The following is a 21,841-nucleotide window of genomic DNA, read 5'->3' as shown; positions in this document are numbered from 1 at the left end:
GGACATCAAGAGACTAATTTTCTGCACAGATTCACTACTTCATTGCCATTATAACTAAAACAGAGACGGCATGATACACTCGAAAGATCATGGGATCTTTTTTTTTTTTAATGTTATAAGCTCTAAAACAGTTACTTAAGCAGTCTGAAATCTAGTTTCATAAATAACAATACAGCTATGACATCATCTACCTTACAAGGATTTTAATGAGGAACAAGAAAGATATATTGTACTTGTGAGAGAGTGTACTAGTTGCCTTCCTTTATCCAGCCTCCTCGCTTCCAGTAAAGGAACCCCATCTTTAGCTGAGCACACTGCAGCGGAACTAAGAGACTGCACTTCCCAGATGCCCTTGCAACTCAGCCTGGCGATATGACTAACTTTGAGCGAATGAGACAAAAAGTCACCTGGGAATTCACCTTAAAGGGAGTAGGCACACTATCACATGCTGGTTCTGAGCCATCCTGAACTATGAGAATAAGGGCATTACTAAAGACCTGGCTCTATGTGGAAAGCTGGAAGGAACCTAGATCCTAACAGCAGCTTTGGAGTCACCATACCAGCCCTCTCACCATTCATTCATTTGTTCTCTCTAATATATACGGAAAGCATCTACTACAAGGTAGTAGGTACATTTTAAGGTACATTTTAAGATACTGAGGATACATAGGAACAAAACAGATAATAATTCATATTCCAAAGAACTTAAGTCCTGTTATATTTTTTTCGGTTATATGCAGCCAAACATAATCCTAACTGACACATATATATGAAAAACTTTGAAAATCATAAGATTCTATTTTCCTATATAAATGAAAAAGAATAACATTTAAGGACAAATCCAACATGATACATAAAAAGCCTCAAAGTAAAAATGTTGCAAAAAGAGGTAGAAGTTGGCACCAGAATGGAAAAACAACAAAATGTACAATTTACAATTTTCTAGATTTGTTCCAAATCCATTTTAGATCCATTAAATCTTACAATCCTGACACTTAATGAAAAAGCTGTATTCTATTTAGCCTACATTTTTTAAAAATAAATGTTTGGTTTTTTGTGTTTTTTTAAATTTATTTATTTATTTATTTATTTTTGGCTGCATTGGGTCTTCATTGCTGCGTGCAGGCTTTCTCTAAGTTGCGGCGAGCGGGAGCTACTGTTCGTTGAGGTGCACGGGTTTCTCACTGGGGTGGCTTCCCTTGTTGCGGAGCTTGGTCTCTAGTAGTTGTGGCATGCGGGCTCAGTAGTTGTGGCACGCACGCTCAGTAGTTGTGGCTCGCGGGCTCTCGAGCGCAGGCTCAGTAGTTGCAGTGTACAGGCTTAGCTGCTCTGCGGCATGTGGGATCCTCCCAGACCAGGACTTGAACCCGTGTTCCCTGCATTGGCAGGCGGATTCTTAACCACTGCGCCACCAGGGAAGTCCCTAGCCTACATTTATTCATTGGTCTCTAATCATCTAGACATTCATTGGTCTTTAATCTGTTGTCTCCTACATAAAACTCTTTATTGAATCTTTTAATTTTTTGAATAAAATGTCTTTTTATACTTTCCAATCTCTCTGAGCTCTCAAAAAAATCTTGATCTCTCTCCACTGTTGCAAAAATAAGCTCTCAAATATCATTATTAAAACAACAATACCTAACATTTATATGATACCGTAGAGTTTTCTAAGACTTTTCACATGCACTATCTCATTTGATCTCCTCCAGGAAGCTTTCCTGGATACCACCCTCCCTGGACAGCTACATATCCATTTAAGTCACGTACTCCTCCTCCAAACTACCATGAATCCTGAACAATGCATCTCTCACTGCACTTAAAATCATGTTGTTTTATAATACCTTTATAACATCTGTAAGCATCTTGAGGAAATGGACCACCTCATTCATTTTTTTAATTTCTTCAGCACTTAGCACAATGCCTGGCATATAACAGGTATTCAATAAATGTTTACTAAATGAAGTAAGTAATGTTTACCAAATGAAGTATCGTTGACCAAATGATAGAATGTGATTAATGAACAAAGGAACTAATGAATCTACCTCAAAAGACAGTCAAGACAATAAAGCTAATTTCCATTCTAAAAATTAGGACAAAGAGGCTTGGTGAGATAGAGTGAACAATCCAGAGTCATATAGGAGTCATATGAGAAGACTGTCACCAGATCAACAGTCTCTGACTCTTAATTCAATGTATATTATGTCACAGCTCACCCTACCCCCATTTCCCCAACGAGGAAAGCCTAACGGATTCACACAAAGCATAACTGTGAAGTTTGAAAATGAAGAGAACTAGTAACTGAAGGTAAATGAGTGATTCTCTCAAATTAGAAACAGGCTTTGAATTCCAACTACTCAGCTCATATTTTATTTCACTAAATCAACAAAATCATAAGCAACATCGTTATTTTATGTACTACTACAGAAGAAAAAAATACTGCCATTTATCATTTTAAGATACAATCATAAGGAATACCACAATTTTAGAGCTCAGAAAAATGGAAAAAATGTGTCTCACAACAGATGAATAGGTATGCTTTGCAAATATGTATACCTTCTCTCAAAATTAAACTGACCCAAAGCTTTTTAATATTTTTGTAACTTTATTACAAACTATTTTTGTGACTTATTAAGTGATGCTATCATAATTTTTTTTTTATTTCAGAAACAGATCACAACAAAATTCAACAACAAAAATTCAACAACAAAAAGATCACAACAAAAATTCAACAACAAAAAATTTGCTACAGGGAATTTTAGTAGTTCACATAAAGGATGTTGTTACCTTGTAGCCTGTGACAGCCAGTTTAGAAAGTCCATCGACATAGGGTCCCAACACACTGTGCTCTCTGACTCTTAAAGTTTGACGGCTTCTGTTCAGTAAAAACAAAAGAATCAATTTTTAAACAATTACCTGTTTAAAAGGACTCAGCCGTGCTCCATAAAAATATATACTGAATTCAACAAAGATCCTACATAAATAGAACAAACAGACTTGATCCCAGAAGAATTTAAACCAAAACTTAAGATCTTGACTAGTAAGAAAAACTTCATAATGTGGTAAAATATCACATCACTCAAAAGGGTACACTGTGGGATGTCTACTACCACAAAGAATGCAGAGTCAAATAAATACAAACAATCTACTTGTCAGATCACAGAATGTGGCACAAAGAGCAGAAACTCAATAAATGTTAACTGTGCAAAAGAAAGAAAACTACAGACAAATCTCAGTCATGAATAAAGACAAATATAAACAGACAAAAATAAAGACAACAGGCTGAATCTAACAGTGATTTAAAAACATAAAGTTGGACTGTCCCAGGGCTGCTAGGTTATTTTAACATTGAAAAAAGATTCATGCTCTTTACCACAATGATAGACTAAAGAGGGAAAAAAAAATACATGATCATTTCATACATAAATGATTTCAACAAACTGAAAAATGATTCAATAAAATTAAATACTCATTCATGATTAAAAAAATAAATAAACCTCTTACAAACAAGGAACTAATAAAACCAGTAGAGGGCACCTGCCAGAAACCTACAGCATATAGCATACTTAATGATATCAATCAAAAAATATTAAGAATATTTGTTGATGACTGATTCTATGTCAAAAAAGCTCTTCAAAAAATCTAAACATTACAATTTTTTTTTTTTTTTTGACTGCGCTGTGTGGCTTACAGGATCTTGGTTCCCTGCCCAGGGACTGAACCCGGAACACAGCAGTGAAAGCGCCATGTCCTAACCACTGGACCACCAGAGAATTCCCTAAACATTACAATTTTTTAAAAGAGTATTTATTGATGGTGAGATTACAAGTGATTCTTGTTTTATGTAACTTATTATTTTCTAATGATTTGGAATCTTACAGTACCCTAGGATCAACCACCAAAACTTTACTTACTACTATAAAACTGTATATAAAATACATATAGAATATTCGACTTAGAATATATCCAAAGATCAGAACTATTACAACTTTTTTCCTTTCATATTTCCCTTTTTCTTAAAGACAATATATACTGCATTATCTCTTGAGTAAAACAATTATATTACTACACATAGTAGGCGGTGAATTAATAAGATCAGTACTTGAATAAAATAACTAGTTTCTCTCAAATAATCTTTCGCTGAAAAGGAATCACCTTCAGAGTTTTTAATCCATTCACTTTGGCTCTTCAGAAACGCTACAAAAATCCTCGAGAAACTTTCATGGAGGAGACAACAACAGCTAACACTTATTGAGCACTTACTATGTGCCAGTAAATGTTCTAAGACCTCAGGTCTATCAACCCAGTCTATCTTCACAACAGCCCTCTGAGATATTATGTAACGTTATCATCCCTTCTATACAAATGAGGCCAAGAAAGCATAAGGAACTTGCCTTGCCCAATAGGTAACAAGTAGAGGACCTAGATCCAGAGCCAGGTGATTCCAAAGCTCATGCTGTCAATTACTAAACTATACACAAGACAAACATATAAGATATTACTAAAGACTATTAGCAAATTGTAGATAGTAAAGTTCAAGCTATTTACACAAGCACTGTGGAATATAAAACATGAGAATGAAGTCAGCTAAGAATTTCTGGAAAGAGTAGGAATTTCTGGGATCTCAAAGAAAGTGATGCTTTTCACAGAAATGAAGGTGCAAGAAAAAGGATTCAAGGCAGAGCCAGAAAAAGTACAAGGGCACAATTTTTAGCAAGATGTGGGTACCTAGGCCACAACCTTCCTCCCTCTGGACTTCCTTTGGTTCCCTGTTTCAACATCTGTGCATACTGCCCTCTAGCCCCATTGGACAGCTGAGTCACTTTCAAAACCTCTGATTTCTCCACACCTCCATGCTCTGGCACAGGCTGTCCCCTATGCCTGAATCGTTCCCACCCAGCTTCTCAGTGGACAAATTCCTACTCAGTACAAATTCATCAAGCACTCTCTGTGGAATCTTCCCTTCTCCTCCGGGCAAAGACAGTCACTCCCTCTTTGCTCTCACCTATTTTGTGTGAGCTTCCTTCATGATTTAAAAGCATTACTGCATTGATTCATAACTATTTGTTTCCAAAACTCCCATTCTGTCCACACTGAGCTCTTCATCTATGACTGCATAATGCCTGGCATACAGTGATCACTCGATAAACGTTAAGTAAAGTTCTGTATAAAAACACTAAGTGGGGCTTCCCTGGTGGCGCAGTGGTTAAGAATCCGCCTGCCAATGCAGAGGACTGGGGTTTGAGCCCTGGTCTGGGAAGATCCCACATGCCACGGAGCAAATAAGCCTGTGCGCCACAACTACTGAGCCTGCGCTCTACAGCCCGTGAGCCACAACTACTGAAGCCCGCGCACCTAGAGCCCGTGCTCTGCAACAAGAGAAGCCACTGCAATGAAAAGCCAGCACACTGCAACCAAGAGTAGCCCCCACTCACCACTGTTAGAGAAAGCCCGCGCACAGCAATGAAGACCCACCCAATGCAGCCAAAAATTAAAATTAAAAAAAAACCAAAAAAACCCAAAAAAAACCACTAAGTGCCGGGGGCTTCCCCGGTGGTGCAGTGGTTAAGAATCCGCCTGCCAATGCAGGGGATGCGGGTTCAATCCCTGGTCCGGGAAGATCCCACATGCCACGAAGCAACTAAGCCTGTGCGCCACAACTACTGAGCCTGTGCTCTAGAGCCCACGAGCCACAACTACTGAGTCCGCGTGCCACAACTACTGAAGCCCGCGCACTTAAAGCCCGTGCTCTGCAACAGGAGAAGCCACCGCAATGAGAAGCCTGCGTGCTGCAACGAAGACCCAACACAGCCAAAAATAAAACAAACAAACAAACAAACACTAAGTGCCGGAAATTCCCTGGCGGTCCAGGGGCCCAGGTTAGATCCCCGGTCGGGGAACTAAGACCCTGCAAGCTGCGCGGCACAGCCAAAAAAAAAAGGGAAGAAACACTAAGGGCCAATTCAGCCTCATATGAAAGGCCTGCAGATCATTATCTTTGCTAAAGAAAACAGATGCGGGTGAGGAGCTGACAGGTTTAGTTTTCTCTTGATTGAGGGCCACTGTGACCCACTGCTTCTGAGATCAGCTTTCCTGGATCGTCCTCTTCATCCCAACATAACTAGATGCGCCCTCGCCGTCCTCCGCGCTTCCTATAAGCTTCAACTCACGTGGCTCTTTGACCTTCCAAATACTGCTCTTACAGCAATAAGCCACAGGCTGTGGTTTTTATCTGTTTCTTTCTCTCCATTGTTGCACTTCCGTAAAATCTAACTCAGAGAACTCTGGGCAATGCACAAATTTCCTCAGATACCCCTTATCTTCCTCATTAGCTTCAGTTATGACTGCAGACTGAGGACTGCATTCTTGAAGGCTTTCTAATACTTTTAAGACACTTCTCTTTCAAAGCCTATGCCATAAAACTGGACACTTTTTCCCCTTGAGAATCATGAAAATGAACAATCTTGAAGTCCAGGTTTCACTATTTCTGATTATGTCACAATGTTACAATTCATCTGCAAACAGACGAATTCCATTCGAAATTTCTTGGTTTAAAACAAACAAAAAACACTCTACTTGATTAAGGATACCAGTTACACTGATACTCAGTAACTTAACTATCAATACATATTTTTTGTTTGTGCTTTTGGATAAATCTGAGAGAGAAGGCATAACCCAAATACATGCTGCTCAACCATGCTTCCCTGCCCCATCTCAGCCCTAGTTCAAAAGCCCAGAACTGGTTGCAGGAAACCCCTTAATATAACTAAAAACTAGAAAAATAACTCTCTACTCAAGTTCAGTATAAAACATTTCACTTAAGCCAACTTATTAAAAGTCTGTTTTAGTCCATGATACCACAACATTAAAGTCTCAAAGTCATTTACCCTTTGGGATCAAGAAGGTCTCTAACTTTTTCATTGTAAATTTCCATATAGGACACTTCTACTTTAAAACTCTGCTCTTCGTTTTCCTCTTTCTGGGTTCGTTCAAAGAGTCCACTGCAAAGTCTTGGGATTAATCCAGGTTGGTCAGCTGTGCCCATCATGGTGTAAGATTTTCCAGATCCTAAAAAAATGGAAATCATAGTTATTACTGTCTCCTTGAGAAGTTTAAATACACAGCCCTCTTTCCATTGCTCATAATGAAATCCTAGCACTTAGCAAAATGCCCCAAATAAGGAATATGCCCCAATATAATGATGACACTAGTAAGTAGAGAAGCTTTCCAATTATACATGTAGAAGTCAAAAGTACACATCCTTTAGGAAGAAAATAAAAACCTTCTTTAACTATCATCATACTTAAGAAAGAAAAAAAAAAAAGACCTAAAATGACTGAAAAATTGTGAGGTTGGAATACTTTCCTAAAATTGAACTGGAAAGATCCATATGATGAATATTATGTGCCTGCTTCCAACCACTAATCATAGCATAAAAAATGTACGTTATCCCTACAGGCCCCAGAGCAAATTAACTTACTACCACTACCCTTTGGCAACAGTGTAGAAATCAGAGTCATCTTCTTTTTCTACTACAAAATTATTTTCTCCTATGTACCAAAAACACATATTCATTAAAGAAAATTTAGAAAGCATAGGAAAATAGAGAGGAAAAAATTAAATCACTCATAGTCCTAACAAGTCTTGAAAATATCATAACCATTTTTCCATGAAGAATAGTTTTCAATTGGACAAGCTATACGATATACCTTTATAAAAGTGACTCCTTCACTTTAAATAGATTTCTTTCCTGTTGACCACAGAGGTATAGAAGTCAAAACACTCCTTTATCAATCACAACTGATAAGATGCTAGCAATATGTATTCTTTTTGGTATTTTCTTTGTTAGGATCTTTATTTTAAAAAAACAGATTATTTAACAATTACCAGTCTGTCCATAGGCAAAGATACATGCATTGTAGCCATCAAAAGCATTCTGAAGGATATTCTCCCCAAGGCACTTGAAAACATCATCTTGACCTGAAAGAATGACAGAGAAAAAGGTAGGATGTTTTAAGCCAAAACTACATATGAACAATTAAAAAAACAAAAAACAAACAAAACTCTCAAAAATGCACTTTTTTCTCAGCTTGTTTATCTACCAAACAAGATTTTTAAACTTGATGAATGTTTCCAAAGGCTTATGTCTTTCAGATTATTTCTAGTTAGCACATAACAGAAAACGAGTGAAAAGTTCCTGATAATATGAACTTGAATCAACACTGGCCAAAAAAAACCCAATGAACTGCTAATTTTATAAACAATGATTATAAATATCTGAAATGTATACTTGGGACCTAGGTGGACCTGAATTCAACTATGTACCACTCAGCCAATGCTTTATCCAGTGTGTACTAAAGTTCAAAATAATCATATATATCAATTCCCTCTCCTTTTCCTCAATGATAATGTTAAATTACAGGGTCTACAATACATACCAGCTGGGAGAGGGAGGAAGGTCTGGGACATTTCTTCTAGCTTTCAACCATGGACATAAATAGTAGGGTCCAATTCCCCTCCACAGGCTAAATTAAATATGTCAATAACTAAATGTGACTTTGACAAATTATTCAACTTCTTTGGGTCCTGAATATAATATGAAAGAACTGGATGCTGTTATGCTTGTTACATTTTGAACGCTATGAACAGCATTCCATTAGGCCTCACTTTCTAGTTCATTTACCAGATCAATTCATCCTCATCACACTTCTGATTCTGAAGCAATCCTTAGAGTCATCATGGGGCCAGCCAGCCCAAGTTAACCTTAACTTTTGGAAACAGCTGTAGTACTACTGTTTTTCACGATAAAGGCCAATACAATACGACACCCAATATTTAAAAGATTGCTTAGAAACGGGTGTCATAAGCAGTTAGGAAGAAAGGAAATATATGGTTATCATTGTAGTCTTTTTTTTTTTTTAATTTTTTTTTTTAATTTGGCTGTCGCTGTAGTCTTAAACTTGTAGTGAAAAGGGGCTTGAGACAGTCATCACTGAGGAGAATAAAAGAATAGACTCCCAGAGCAAATTTAGAGAGAATATGGCATATTCCTCTCCATTAAAGAGGGAAAAGGGGGACTTCCCTGGTGGTCCAGTGGTTAAGAATCCACCTTCCAATGCAGGGGATGCGAGTTCGATCCCTGGTCAGGGAACTAAGATCCCACGTGCCGCGGAGCAACTGAGCCCTCACGCCTCAACTACTGAGCCCGTGTGCCTCACCTAGAGAGAAGCCCACGTGCCACAACAAAGAGCCCGCTTGCTCTGGAGGCCGGCACCACAACTAGCGAGAAGCCCACCCACCACAATGAAAAGCCTGCGTGCCGCAATGAAAGATCCCACATGCCACAACGAAGATCCTGCATGCCACAACAAAGATCCTGAAACTAAGACCCACCTTAGCCAAAAATAAAAAAAATAATTTAAAAAAAAGAGTGAAAAGGGACACTGAAAGCCTAAGTGATTTACTGAAAGTCAGAGACAGGAGTGGAGCTTGGATTAAGCTCAATGTTTCCTTTCCTCCTTGGCTAGAGTTCTTTCATTACACCAAGCTGCCTCTCTAGACCATATTACAAATATCTAAGGGAATCTATGTAGCTACTGCGTGCTATGGTCGTGTGTAAGGCCCAGGGATGCATGTAAGACAACCTCAACTGTGTGCCCTGTTAATCTAACTTTATCATCTTATACCGACAACAGTGTACCATGAATCTCCCATTTCCCAATCAACATTAAAACTCTAATAGCAAAGACTGGAGGAAGTTCTCTACGTAGTTTCTAAAATTACACAAAATACTACTATGATACTTTATAGGAAAAATATTAAAACACCTTTCTATATTATCAGTAGTTAATAGGATGCTGGACTCTTACCTGCATACTTTTCTCTGACAGATTCATCCATAGACCAGAAACAATGATCATATGCAAATACCTGTTGAAAAACAAAAATAATAAAGTTTGTATTAAGAACAAAACTGTAACATACTTATAATGTTATAACAATGTCACGACACTGATAACATTGTTCATAACAGTGAAATAAAAACAACTTCCTGTCTCACAATGGAGGTTAGTTATTTATGGTACAGTCTTACAATAGGCAAGTAAGCACCCTATAGATGATATAGATCTTTATTTCACATGGAAAACTTTTCACAATGTTAAGTGAAAAGGGAGGAGGTTACAAAGCAATATATATAATATGATGGCTATTAGACATACACACAGTTACATATATAAAAGCTTATTACTGCCCGATAAGATTAGTGATATCTTTGTTTTCTTCTTTATGCTTTTATGTATTCTCTACATTCTTACTCTTCTCATCAGAGAAAACAAAGATTTTTTTTAAAAAATAAAATGTAAAGATGATTACTACAGCATGTGGAGAATGCAGATTCTTTAAATAAACTATAACATGCCCATGGTCGATACTGTGTAGCTTCAAGAGCAAAGAAGACTAAGATTCATATATTAATGTAAAAGCTATGAAAGTCTGGACCATGATCTCATATTTGTACAAAAATCAACATACATAAAAAGTAGGAAGAATATACATTGGAAATATTAGTAATACATATTGCTACTTCGTGGGATATCACAAACGATTTGTTTTGATCTTTTATTTTATTACTTTCTAAAATACGCTTTTTTTTTTTTTTTTACTTTCTTTCAAAAGTCTTTTTCACCGATTATATTTTTAATTTTTTGGATTTCATGTTTTACAGTTTAGTCTTTTTAAGGATTTTAAGTGTAATTGTTTTTAAATTCATTTCAGTTTGCATTTCAAACTCCCACTTTTGGAGTTTGTTGCCTCACTTCCTGATGACAGTTTTCCTCTTGTGCTTTATATGTTAGTTTGCAAGTACATCTGAATTGGGAGTTTGCATTTTATGGTTTACGTGATTGCCTGTTTTTTTCCTCCCCCTTTGGCCCCCCTTTACACGAATAGTTATGCTGCCACTCCCAGCTACCGAAGCCCAGATTTGGGTCCTTCCAAAGCCCAATGTCTCTACTCCCTCCTACTTACACAGAAATTGGCTCAATGTTGGTGGCCAGAAATCTTTTTCTTTTTTAATATATAATTTTTTTCCCTAAATTTATTTATTTATTTATTTATTTATTTTTGGCTGCATTGGGTCTTCGTTGCTGCACACGGGCTTTCTCTAGTTGCGGCGAGTGGGGGCTACTCTTCGTTGTGGTGCGTGGGCTTCTCACTGTCGTGGCTTCTCTTGTTGCGGAACATGGGATCTAGGCGCGTGGGCTTCAGTAGTTGTGGCACTCGGGCTCAGTAGTTGTGGCACTCGGGCTCAGTACTTGTGGCTCGCGGGCTCTAGAGTGGAGGCTCAGTAGTTGTGGCGCACAGGCTTAGTTGCTCCACAGCATGTGGGATCTTTCCAGCCCAGGGCTCGAACCCATGTCCCCTGCATTGGCAGGCAGGTTCTTAACCATTGTGCCACCAGGGAAGCCCCAAAAATCTTTTTTTAAGCCTCCTTTCCTGACGGAGCCTCACCCAAATCAGTTTTCACGTGGTGAGCTTCTCTGGTCCTCAACCGTACACAGGGTCCCCTCTAGTCTGCAAGGGCTGAACCTCCAATCCTCCGAAAACCTGCATCTGATCTCAAGGCCCAGTAAATACGCTGCTTCGGCCCCAGCCTGCGGCTAGTCCCTGCAGTGACATATGTTGTTTTTGAATATAATGACATGATTTTAATATTTTAAAATGTCTTATCTGTCCCTGCTATGAGTTTGGAGTTGGCAGAAGAATGTTTCTGTGTGAACTCACAAGGCTATCATATGGACCAGAGGTCTAAGAGTTACATTTTTTTAAAAAGGAAATTAGATTAGGATGGTAAATTAAGTATGCATGCCTATATCCACTTCTACTTGAAATTAATGCAAAATGATGGAGAGAGGGAGGGAAAGAGCCTAAAAGGGAAAGAAGGGGGGAAAGGAGAGCAAGCTTTTGAAAGCAAGATTGCTCGCTTATACCTGGACCAGAAATTGAGAATCCCTGAAAAACAGCTGCAGTGAGACTGGTGCAGTGTGGGGTGGGGACCACAGGGAGAGCACAGGCCAAATCGCTGCAGGAGGAGATGGCTGCAAAGCTAAGAGCAGCTCCGGGAGTGCAGCAGGAAAACAGCTCAGTGAGCGGCTAGGGGCCCTGGGGGCAACCAAAAGGGCAACTGGCTAGAAACACCTTTAGAGCAAGGAAGGATCAGAACACCCACATCTTTGTGCAAAACAGTGGCACGAGGCATTTGTTCCCTGGGGTGGGGCAGTGATGGGGGAGCAAGGCCAAAAAGGTAGGCAGAAGCCCAGTGACGGACAACACCCCGGAGGAGGTGGGAACCCTGGAGCCCGGAAGCCGTCCACCCAGCCTCAGCACTATGTGGTACATTACTAATCCTCAACATTTTTCCAGAGCTAAACATGTGTCTGTCAATAGTGCTGGCTCCCTATGTTAGCAATTCTCCAACAGAGAAGGGAAGGAAAAGAAGGAGGAAGGTGGAAGGTGGTCCCAAAGGACTGTAGATCAAAACCTCCAGTGGGGGCTGCTTTTCCAGCTACACTAGTCAGCAGGGAGAGATTAAATAAGATGTGAAGCTCAAATTAAGTCTCTTCTGTTCTAGCATTCAGCTCTCATCTCTTAGCACTTTATTTGATTCTGCTCTTACCAAGGTTAAATAGACACCACCCTGATTCTTTGCTTGTAAGCTTAGCTCACACTTGAGCCGTCCATCCATGTGCACATCTCAGAGAACAGGCTCTAAATGGCACTCCTCTCCCTACGACTGCGGGTTTTTCTTTTCTTTTCTTTCTTTTTTAAATTCAGGGAGTTCCTTCACAATTCTTGTTCTCAATTCCAGTAGAGAAGCTACCATTAAAGTAACCGCAACAACGGCTGATACTACACGGGAGGCCCTGGGGTACAAGGAAGTCAAGAAGCTGGTGACCAGCAGGTGGGGAGCGGGGAGCTGGGAGCTGAACCCAGCCTTTGAGCCCTTTGTCTACTCCCCACCAGGCCCTTCACCACAGGCTGGATTCGCTCTCCTCCCCAGTTACAGGAAGGTGACACAGCCTGGTACAAAGTTGGGAACTAGGAATGCTTAGTTCTTGTTTACTAACAACGCTGAATGGTCCTCTTTAAGTTTCAGGAACTTTGTAAATTACTATAGGTATCTTCCAGCCACAGATTTCCTAAAGCAGACAAGCCCTTTTCTTTCTAAATAAACATTTTTCCTTTAAAATTAAAAAAAAAAAAAAACAACTTTTTTTAAGTAACAGAGAAGAAACACACATTCATTATAACAAGTCAAATAACACCAAAACATAAGGAATAAAGGTCTCCCATTCACCAAGCATTTTCTCCTTAGAGGGAACCACCATGTTAATAATGTGGTGTTGGCCCTTCCATATTTTTTATGTCAACACATTTTCTCTAAACGTTAAGATACAGTTGAATTAATCTCCAGCCTCTGCTCCATCAAAAATTAAGAAAACAAAAATAATGCAGCATCTTTTCACAGAAAAGATAAAACTAATGAAATTAGTTCTACATATATAAAGAAGTCAGTGTCATATTAAACTTTTTTTTTTTAAATCATTCAGAGTCCCAACAGACAAGTCTATACATACTTTAGCAACAATAATAGAGAATGGAATTACAGTTCAACCACGGACTCTTAAACCAAACTCCAAGAATGTAGATAAAAATCTAAATTTCCTGGAAAATTCCAGAGAATGATCAATTCAATAATACAGTCCTTGTGCCTACTTTGGCACAACTACATTCCCTAAGAGATACAGGAACTGACCCACACCACATAAGTTTCTTTAGAATCTGGGCTCAAATCTCAGATGAAAGCATATTCCCTTGAGGAAGCTGTGAGCCAGGGCAGGTTTCTGCTGGACTGAGAATGTGTCCCCAGCTGTCCCAGGAGAAACATGGATGAATCTGCCTGCTATGGTTCTGACCACAGTATGGAACGAGCAGTTTCGAGCCAATCCACGGCAAACAGCAGGGCACAAAAGGAATCTGTGTTGTAGTTGCCAGGAGACTGGACAGAATTGGTCAAAGTACAAATAGAGCTTTTCTATAAACCTCTTACACCAATAAATGGCTTTGGATTTATGAACAGGCTGACAGCTTGTATTACTTTTTTTTTTTTATAAAAATGCCAGAGAAAATATTTTTATTTTTGAGAAGAAAATTACCAGTACTTCAAAAACATGCACATAAGACCTTCACAAGCATCACATAATAAACCAAATCTCTTACCTTTGGCTGGCTTCTGAGTTCCCAAAAGAGATGCCATCAATGACATGAAAGAAAAGAGAAAGGGTTTAAAATTTTTTTTTTTAGTTAGAAGATGCTTTTTGAAGGGTAAAATAATAAATATCATGTAAATCTTTATTAAGAATACAAAATATTAACTTTGAAATCACATAGCAATTTGAAATAAAGGATAAATTAATATCTATTAGCTAGTAGGATATAGTGCTAATTATAGAAAACTAACGTATCTCTCAGGTAGAAGAAAGATTATCTGAGCACCGGATAATTTTTAAAGTCCTAATATTTCTGCCTTCTACCTTTTGCTTATCCTTGTATACAACTTGTAAATATTTTTTTAAAATTCTTTACTTTTTACCATCTGATTTTATTTCCAAGCAGCCTTCTCTGCTTTGATAAAGCAGCAGCTTACTCTCTATCTATATAGGACCTTCTGCCAAAAAATTCTGTTCTAAGAAAAAAAGGTTAAAGGAACAACTAATTTTTTGCCAGTGAGTGACTACTCATTCAGCTACTCACTTACTACTTATTCCTCTATGTTGACCCAGGTGCCTCCAACCTCCCTCCCTCTGAAAATGCCACTGGCTTACATCTCCTCAGGGTACAGGAATATAACTCAATCCAGTATAATTCTGAGATAGTTTTAAACTTAGAAGCTGTAAGAGAAGCACACAGAGCTCCCTTCACCCAAACTCACCAATTGTTAATATTGCCACAGCTGCTATGTCATTCTCCTCCCCTCCCTCTCTCCCCTCTTCTATATATTGATACACACACACACACACACACACACATATATTATTTTCTCTTGACCATCTGAAGGTAAGTTACAGACATGCCCCTTCAGCCCTAAACACTTCCGTGTATAACTCATAAAAACGATGATGTTCACTCTCACAACCATGGGAATAACTGGCCCTTCTCAGAGGATCAAAATGCCAAGTGAAACCTGAAACTTGAAAGGAAACTACATGGAAATACTTCAAATGTCTGGACATCTTGTGCCTTTGTCTCATAAAATTTTCTAAATTTAATATTTATTTGTATCAAATGATTGATTTCAGATAAAAAGACTAAATCACCAAGGAAAGTAGCAAATGAGTGACACTTGTCTAACAGATTTTGGAGTAACAGCCAATGTGACTAACACATAAAAGAAAATAATTTCTCTGGGATAGGAGATATGGGGAAACTTCCAAACAAAAAGACCTGGGAAATACCAGTAGAGATGACTAACATACGCTATCATCTTTTTGTAGGTATTTATAAGCAAAGCAGAATCTCATCAGTTTCAGAAGGCACAGTTATAAGCCCAGCTGGAGGAAAGAACAGAGCCAGCATATATGAAATGCCCACATTAGGCCAGGTACATTGTATGCTACTTCATTTACCTTTCACAATAACTTTGAAAGGTGCTATTATCATTCCAGTTTTACAGATGAAAAACTTAAGGCTCAAGAGTTAAATGACCTGTCCAAGACACAATAATAATCAGTGATGAATCTGGGATGCAAAAGTAGGTCTTCCGAATCCCAAGTCCATGTTTTCTTCCTCTCCCACACTGGTCAAAACAGTCTCGTCAAGCTTCTCCTAGACTTAAGAATCTATGAGTCATACATTAACAACTGCTCCTGGTAACAGAAACATTTCCCAATGTATTAATTTCCTCCATTCTAATTATTACACCCAATAAAAGGTCACCACTTGGTGCTTATGCCAGTGTAAGTTTACTTATTCATTATATTTATAAAAACTCCAGACTGTCTTTTCTGAGAGGAAAAATAAGATGTTTAGCATGATATTTTAATTTTAAGTAAAACATTTTTATACAAAAATCAGCTCTTCCTAAAAGACAACCAACAAATATGAAATTCAACAATATATGATACACAGCAGAAGAATCCATGGGACTAACCTGAATGTAGAACGTGATAATAAAAACAGAAACAAACCAGTAAATTAATTACAGAGCTAAGTTTCCAGCTAGGGATTCTGGTGGCTCTAACAGTAATGCTCAAATAACCTACAGAGCCATTGGAAACCCAAAGATGTAATTACAGCTCTGTACAAAAATAAATAAGTAAATTAATTAATTAAACAAAACCTTTCAACTTGTAGTTGCAATCCAATATGGCAATGCCTTACTATTCCAAAATCCCTTATTTAGAAACCTCAGCTATCCAGATCACAGTGGAGATTTAAGAAGCAGAGAAAACCAGCCCCTTGACCAATCAAAAGAGATGTCATAAAGTAGAAGCATGAGAGTCTGAATTTCTGAGTTTCTGTTGTTGTTGTTACTTAAGTTCATTTTGAATTTCCACACTTACAAAAAGTTCCAAAACCAGTACAAAGAACTCCCGTGTACCCTTCACCCAGCCTCCCCAAATGATAACATCTTATTAAAACCACAGCTACAATTATCAAAACCAGGAAATGAACCATCAACACAAGACTTATGAAATAATCTAGAGCCAACCTTACACAAATTTCTTCCCAACTGCCCCCCTGATGTCCTTTTTCAGGTCCAGGATCACACACTGCAGTTGTCACGCCTCCTCCAACTGGGGACGGTTTGTCTCTCATGACCCTGACACCTGGAGAGTCCTGGGCAGTTATTCTGTAAAATGTCCCTCAATCTGGGTTTGTCTAATGCTTCCCCATGACTAAATTCAGGTTATGCATTTTGACAGGCCCCACAGAAGCAATGTTGTGCCGTTCTAAGTACATCAATACCAGAAGGCACATCACTATGGAGAACAGTACGGAGTTCCTTAAAAAACTAAAAATGAGAGTTACCATATGATCCAGCAACCCCACTCCTGGGCATACATCCAGAAAAGACAAAAACTCTAATTCAAAAGATACATGCACACCAATGTTCACAGCAGCACTATTTAAAATAGCCAAGACATGGAAGCAACCTAAGTGTCCATTGACAGATGAATGGATAAAGAAGACATGGTACATATATACAATGGAATATTACTCAGCCATAAAAAAGAATGAAATAATGCCATTTGCAGCAACATGGATGGACCGAGAGATTATCATACTAAGTGAACTCAGAAAGAGAAAGGCAAATATCATATATCATTTACATGTGGAATCTTAAAGAATGACACAAATGAACGTATTTACAAAATAGACTCACAGACACAGAAAACAAACTATGGTTACCAAAAGGGAAGGGAGGGGAGGGATAAATTGGGAATTTGGGATTAACGGATATATACTACTATGTACAAAAATAGATAAACAACAAGGTCCTACTGTATAGCACACAGAACTATACTCAATATCTTGTAACAGCCTATAATGGAGAAGAATCACTTTGCTGTACACCTGAAATATTGTAAATCAACTATACTTCAATAAAAAAAATACCAGAAGGTACATGATGTTGTCCCAATCTCACTGCTGATGATGGTAACTCTGGTCATTGGTTACAGTTGTATCTACCAGGTCTCTCCACTGTAACATTACTGGTTTTCCCTCTGTACCTTTCTTGGGGGGGGCGGTGATATTTTAAGACCATGTAAGCACCCTTTCTCATCATACCTTCACCCATGAATTTTAGCATCCATTGATGAGTCTTGCCCACAACAATTACTGTTGCCCAAATTGTGACTGTCTAGTTACTGAGATGTTAACAGCCCAGGTGGATCAAGATGGGTAGATGTGCTTTTTAGGAAGATGATGTTTCAGGAGACAACAAATGATTTGATTACATATTTTGTAGTTTTATTTTATTTTATTTTAGGCCGTGCCACGCGGCTTGCAGAATCTTAGTTCCCCGACCAGGGATCGAAACTGGGCCCCCTGCGGTGGAAGCGTGGAGTCCCTAACCACTGGACTACCAGGGAATTCCCTGATTACATATTTTGGATAGAACTGTTTCTGTGAATAAGCTGGTCACCTCCTCCTTTTTACTCACCTGGTTTAGGGGCTTGTGCTCACTTCTCTTTTCAATAATAAATTACACTATAAAATTAAGTCAAATTATAGTCTTAATCTTTAGAATGCCACGATATGAAGAAGAAATTTAGTGATTATTTTATGTAAGTTAATGATCTTTGGGAATTTTTATCAATACTTCTGACCATGACAAAAATAAAATTGATATTGAGTCCAAAAATAAACCACAAAGTACTGTGTATGTGTAAAACAAAGCTATATCAGAACTATGAGTTATAAGTCAATTACTGCTGTCAACTACCAAAATCAAACGGTACATCCAAATATCATCACCTCTTTTAACTTTAAAGATTTAAGTTTCTGAAACTTTCACAATTAGAAATGTCTGGAATCTGTTTTAACAAGATCCCACTCCAACCCGTTCTATAACAGATGTGTTAACATCACAAAGGGTTTATTCTAATACGGCCATACTATGTAAAGATATTGTTTCCTTTTCGGACTTAAGCTGGCAGTACCAGCAACCAAACAACAATCTGCGTGATGATCATTATTTTTTCTTTGTCACCCCTCCCCCGATGTGCTTTTCCACATAAGGAATAAAGCTGACCTGACTAAAAATTTAGACACTGACTAGACTCACAAAGGAAGTTCATCAATCTTTGCTGATCTAGCTAACTTTAAGAAGTACAAATATCACTAAAAGCCCTGGTCACTGTTTCCTCAACATTTAGAATACTACATTCAATTCTGAAGAATAAATTTTAAAAGCATCACTGATAAAGTAGACTATCTTGGAGAATAGCATTCCAGATGTAGAGGGGTTTAAAAATGATACCACTGATAGAATAAATCAAAGAACTAGAAATATGTAGCCTGGACCAGGGGAGACTAAAACAAGACATGATGCCATCTTTGGTAGGATCTACTAAAGAAAGTTAAAAGAAAAGGGATAGCTCTTTAATATAAGAATAGTTAGCACTGTGTTAAACAGCCAGCTCGCCATTAGTGGAATTATCTGAAGAGAGAACAGGAAAGCATTTGATGAAGATGTTGTAGAAGGAATGAGAAGTTACACTGGATTACTTGTAGAGCTCTTTATTTACAATGAGAAAGCAAACAGTAAGCATTCAACAAGTTATATTCAATATTTCTATCAGGGACACGTGCAGACCACTGGAACATCAGAGGTAACCCAAGCTACAGTTCGAGCATTACCTCCCACATCACACCCCTAGAAGAGTCCTCCTCTCCACTGAGCTACTGTCCTTCCTGCATTCCACACGCCGACACTCAGATGATGCCATCCCTCTAACAACTCTGTTTGTTCAAGCCCTACTCATGTGGGAAAAGCTCAGATCAAATTCTATCCCCCTCAAGAAGCCTTCCATAAGAACCCCAACCAAAAGTGAGTTCTCCTTCCCCCATTCCTATAAGTCAAAACTCTCTACTGCTCATGCATTACCCATCACTCTCACATTATATAAACTTTTTAATATAAATGGGTCATCTCCTCAACTAGACTACAAGCTTCTGAAGGACAGAGTGTGTCTTCTAGCATTTATCAGTGTCCAACACAAGGCTTTCTGATTCAGCTAATGCTGTTTAAGCTCTCTAGGTGACCTAGCCCCTCCCGCTATCTCAACCACATCTTGGACCATCTTCCTTTCACTCACTGGCCTTTTCTAATTGGCCCAGTGTACACAGTTTTCTAGTCTCGGGGCTCTCATTCATGATTTTCTTTCTGCCTTGAAATCTTGAGGCTAACTCCTACTCATTTGTCGTTTCTCAGCTTAGGTATTATTTCTCTACATGTATCTTTCTTAAACATCCAATCTAAATTAAGTCATTTATGTTATTCTCAATCACAGTATTCCTGATAGAATAAAAACATTTCTACCACCATCTCTGCTCTCTAAAATCATATCCAAAACAATAAAGCAAACAAGAAACAAATACAAATTGAATCTTCAATGAAACTAGGAGATAATTATAAATGAAATATATTACATGAACACAGAAAATGCATCCACAGAATGCCAGAAAGGGTCAGAAATGAGTGGTGCTGAGTATCCCAGAAGATGGGGGGTAGGGGGCCTAAAAAACAGTAAGAACATTCAGGTCACTACCTCTGATATATATCCTTCGAGAAACTTCTTTAAATCAAGACAAAAGACAATTCTCTCCTATTAAAATCTTCCACCCACACAAACTACAATTGGTTGAGAACAGAGGGACATCCAAAGAATACAGCCACTGAACCGCAACTGGCATATTTCACGATCAGAAAACGTTAGAAAGATGTTTAATAAATTCCATAATTTCAAGTTACCATATACTGAGATAGCATCATTCAAAGAATACACTATTAACTCAATCAATCATTTGCGAATCATCTCAAACTCACAAGCAGAGTAAGTTTTAATTCACTGTCCACTTTCACTACAAGGAAGTTTAAATCTGACCAAAGAATTAAATCAATATTGATTCACTTGTGTGGTTTTTTTAAATAAAATATATTTCACATGATACGTTAACACATTCACTTTAATACACATTCACTTTAAAAATTACATGTTAAAATAACTTCAAGGCATGCACAGAGATTAGGATAGATTATTGAAATACTCAGATTTGGACTACTCTAACTTGGAATCCTGGGGATACAAGCTTAGCATAGAGTTATTTTCATGGACTAATAACTGAGCACCAAGCACTACATTAAGTACTTTATATTCATCATAGTAATAACCCTATGAGATATCCTCATTTTACACCTGAGTTACTTAGCATTCTGAAATTAACACAGCTAGTGGAGATGGAATTAAGATTCAAACTGGTGTGTGCCTGATCCAAAGCCTACATTCAAGCTGCTGGGGGCAAACACAAGGCACTCAGACAATCACTTCCCCATTTCAAGCTATGGCGAACATCACTAATGAATCACAACACTCCTGTTCTTCATTAAAAAAAACTTTATAACCTACGGCAGCCTTGGAGGGAAGTACTAAAAAGATAATTAAATATTAAAATAATGCTGGGACTTCCTTGGTGGTCCAGTGGGTAAGACTCCATGCTCCCAATGCAGGGGGCCTGGGTTCGATCCCTGGTCGGGGAACTAGATCCCGCATGCATGCCACAGCTTAGAAGAAGTCCACGTGCCGCAACTAAGAGTCCGCATGCCACAACTGAGACCCGGTGCAACATACATACATACTTACATAAATAAATAAATATTTTAAAAAATAAAAAATAGGGCTTCCCCGGTGGTGCAGTGGTTAAGAATCCGCCTGCCAATGCAGGGGACACCGGTTTGATGCCTGGTCTGGGAAGATCCCACATGCCACGGAGCAACTAAGCCCGTGTGCCACAACTACTGATACCATGAACCACAACTACTGAAGCCCGTATGCCTAGAGCCCATGCTCCGCAACAAGAGAAGCCACCGCAATGAAAAGCCCACGCACCGCAATGAAGAGTAGCCCCCGCTCACTGCAACTAGAGAAAGCCCATGCGCAGCAACAAAGACCCAAACGCAGCCATAAATAAATTTAAAAATAAATTTATTTTTTAAAAAAAGAAATAAAAAATAATAAAATAATGCTAAATATGTCAGAGAATAAAGCAATTAGAA

General features: G+C 38.4%; 1 protein-coding gene across 5 annotated transcripts in view; it reads right to left on the bottom strand.

The window, feature by feature from the left end:
- KIF13B (kinesin family member 13B) overlaps positions 1 to 21,841 on the bottom strand; it is a 192,235-nt gene that overhangs the window by 117,837 nt on the left and 52,557 nt on the right. For all 5 annotated transcript variants that reach the window (XM_082402760.1, XM_082402761.1, XM_082402762.1 and 2 more), the window contains 5 exons: positions 14,278 to 14,290; positions 9,867 to 9,927; positions 7,885 to 7,977; positions 6,885 to 7,065; positions 2,785 to 2,872 (listed from right to left, as the gene is read on the bottom strand). In XM_082402760.1, coding sequence (XP_082258886.1) covers positions 2,785 to 2,872; positions 6,885 to 7,065; positions 7,885 to 7,977; positions 9,867 to 9,927; positions 14,278 to 14,290 — 436 coding nt within the window. The remainder of the gene's footprint in view (positions 1 to 2,784; positions 2,873 to 6,884; positions 7,066 to 7,884; positions 7,978 to 9,866; positions 9,928 to 14,277; positions 14,291 to 21,841) is intronic.

The sequence above is a fragment of the Balaenoptera borealis genome (assembly GCF_965194805.1).
Source record: "Balaenoptera borealis genome assembly, chromosome: 8".
NCBI classification, from domain to species: domain Eukaryota; kingdom Metazoa; phylum Chordata; class Mammalia; order Artiodactyla; family Balaenopteridae; genus Balaenoptera; species Balaenoptera borealis.
Note: the sequence above shows the minus strand (reverse complement) of the source record. Positions and strands in the feature narration are given on the sequence as shown.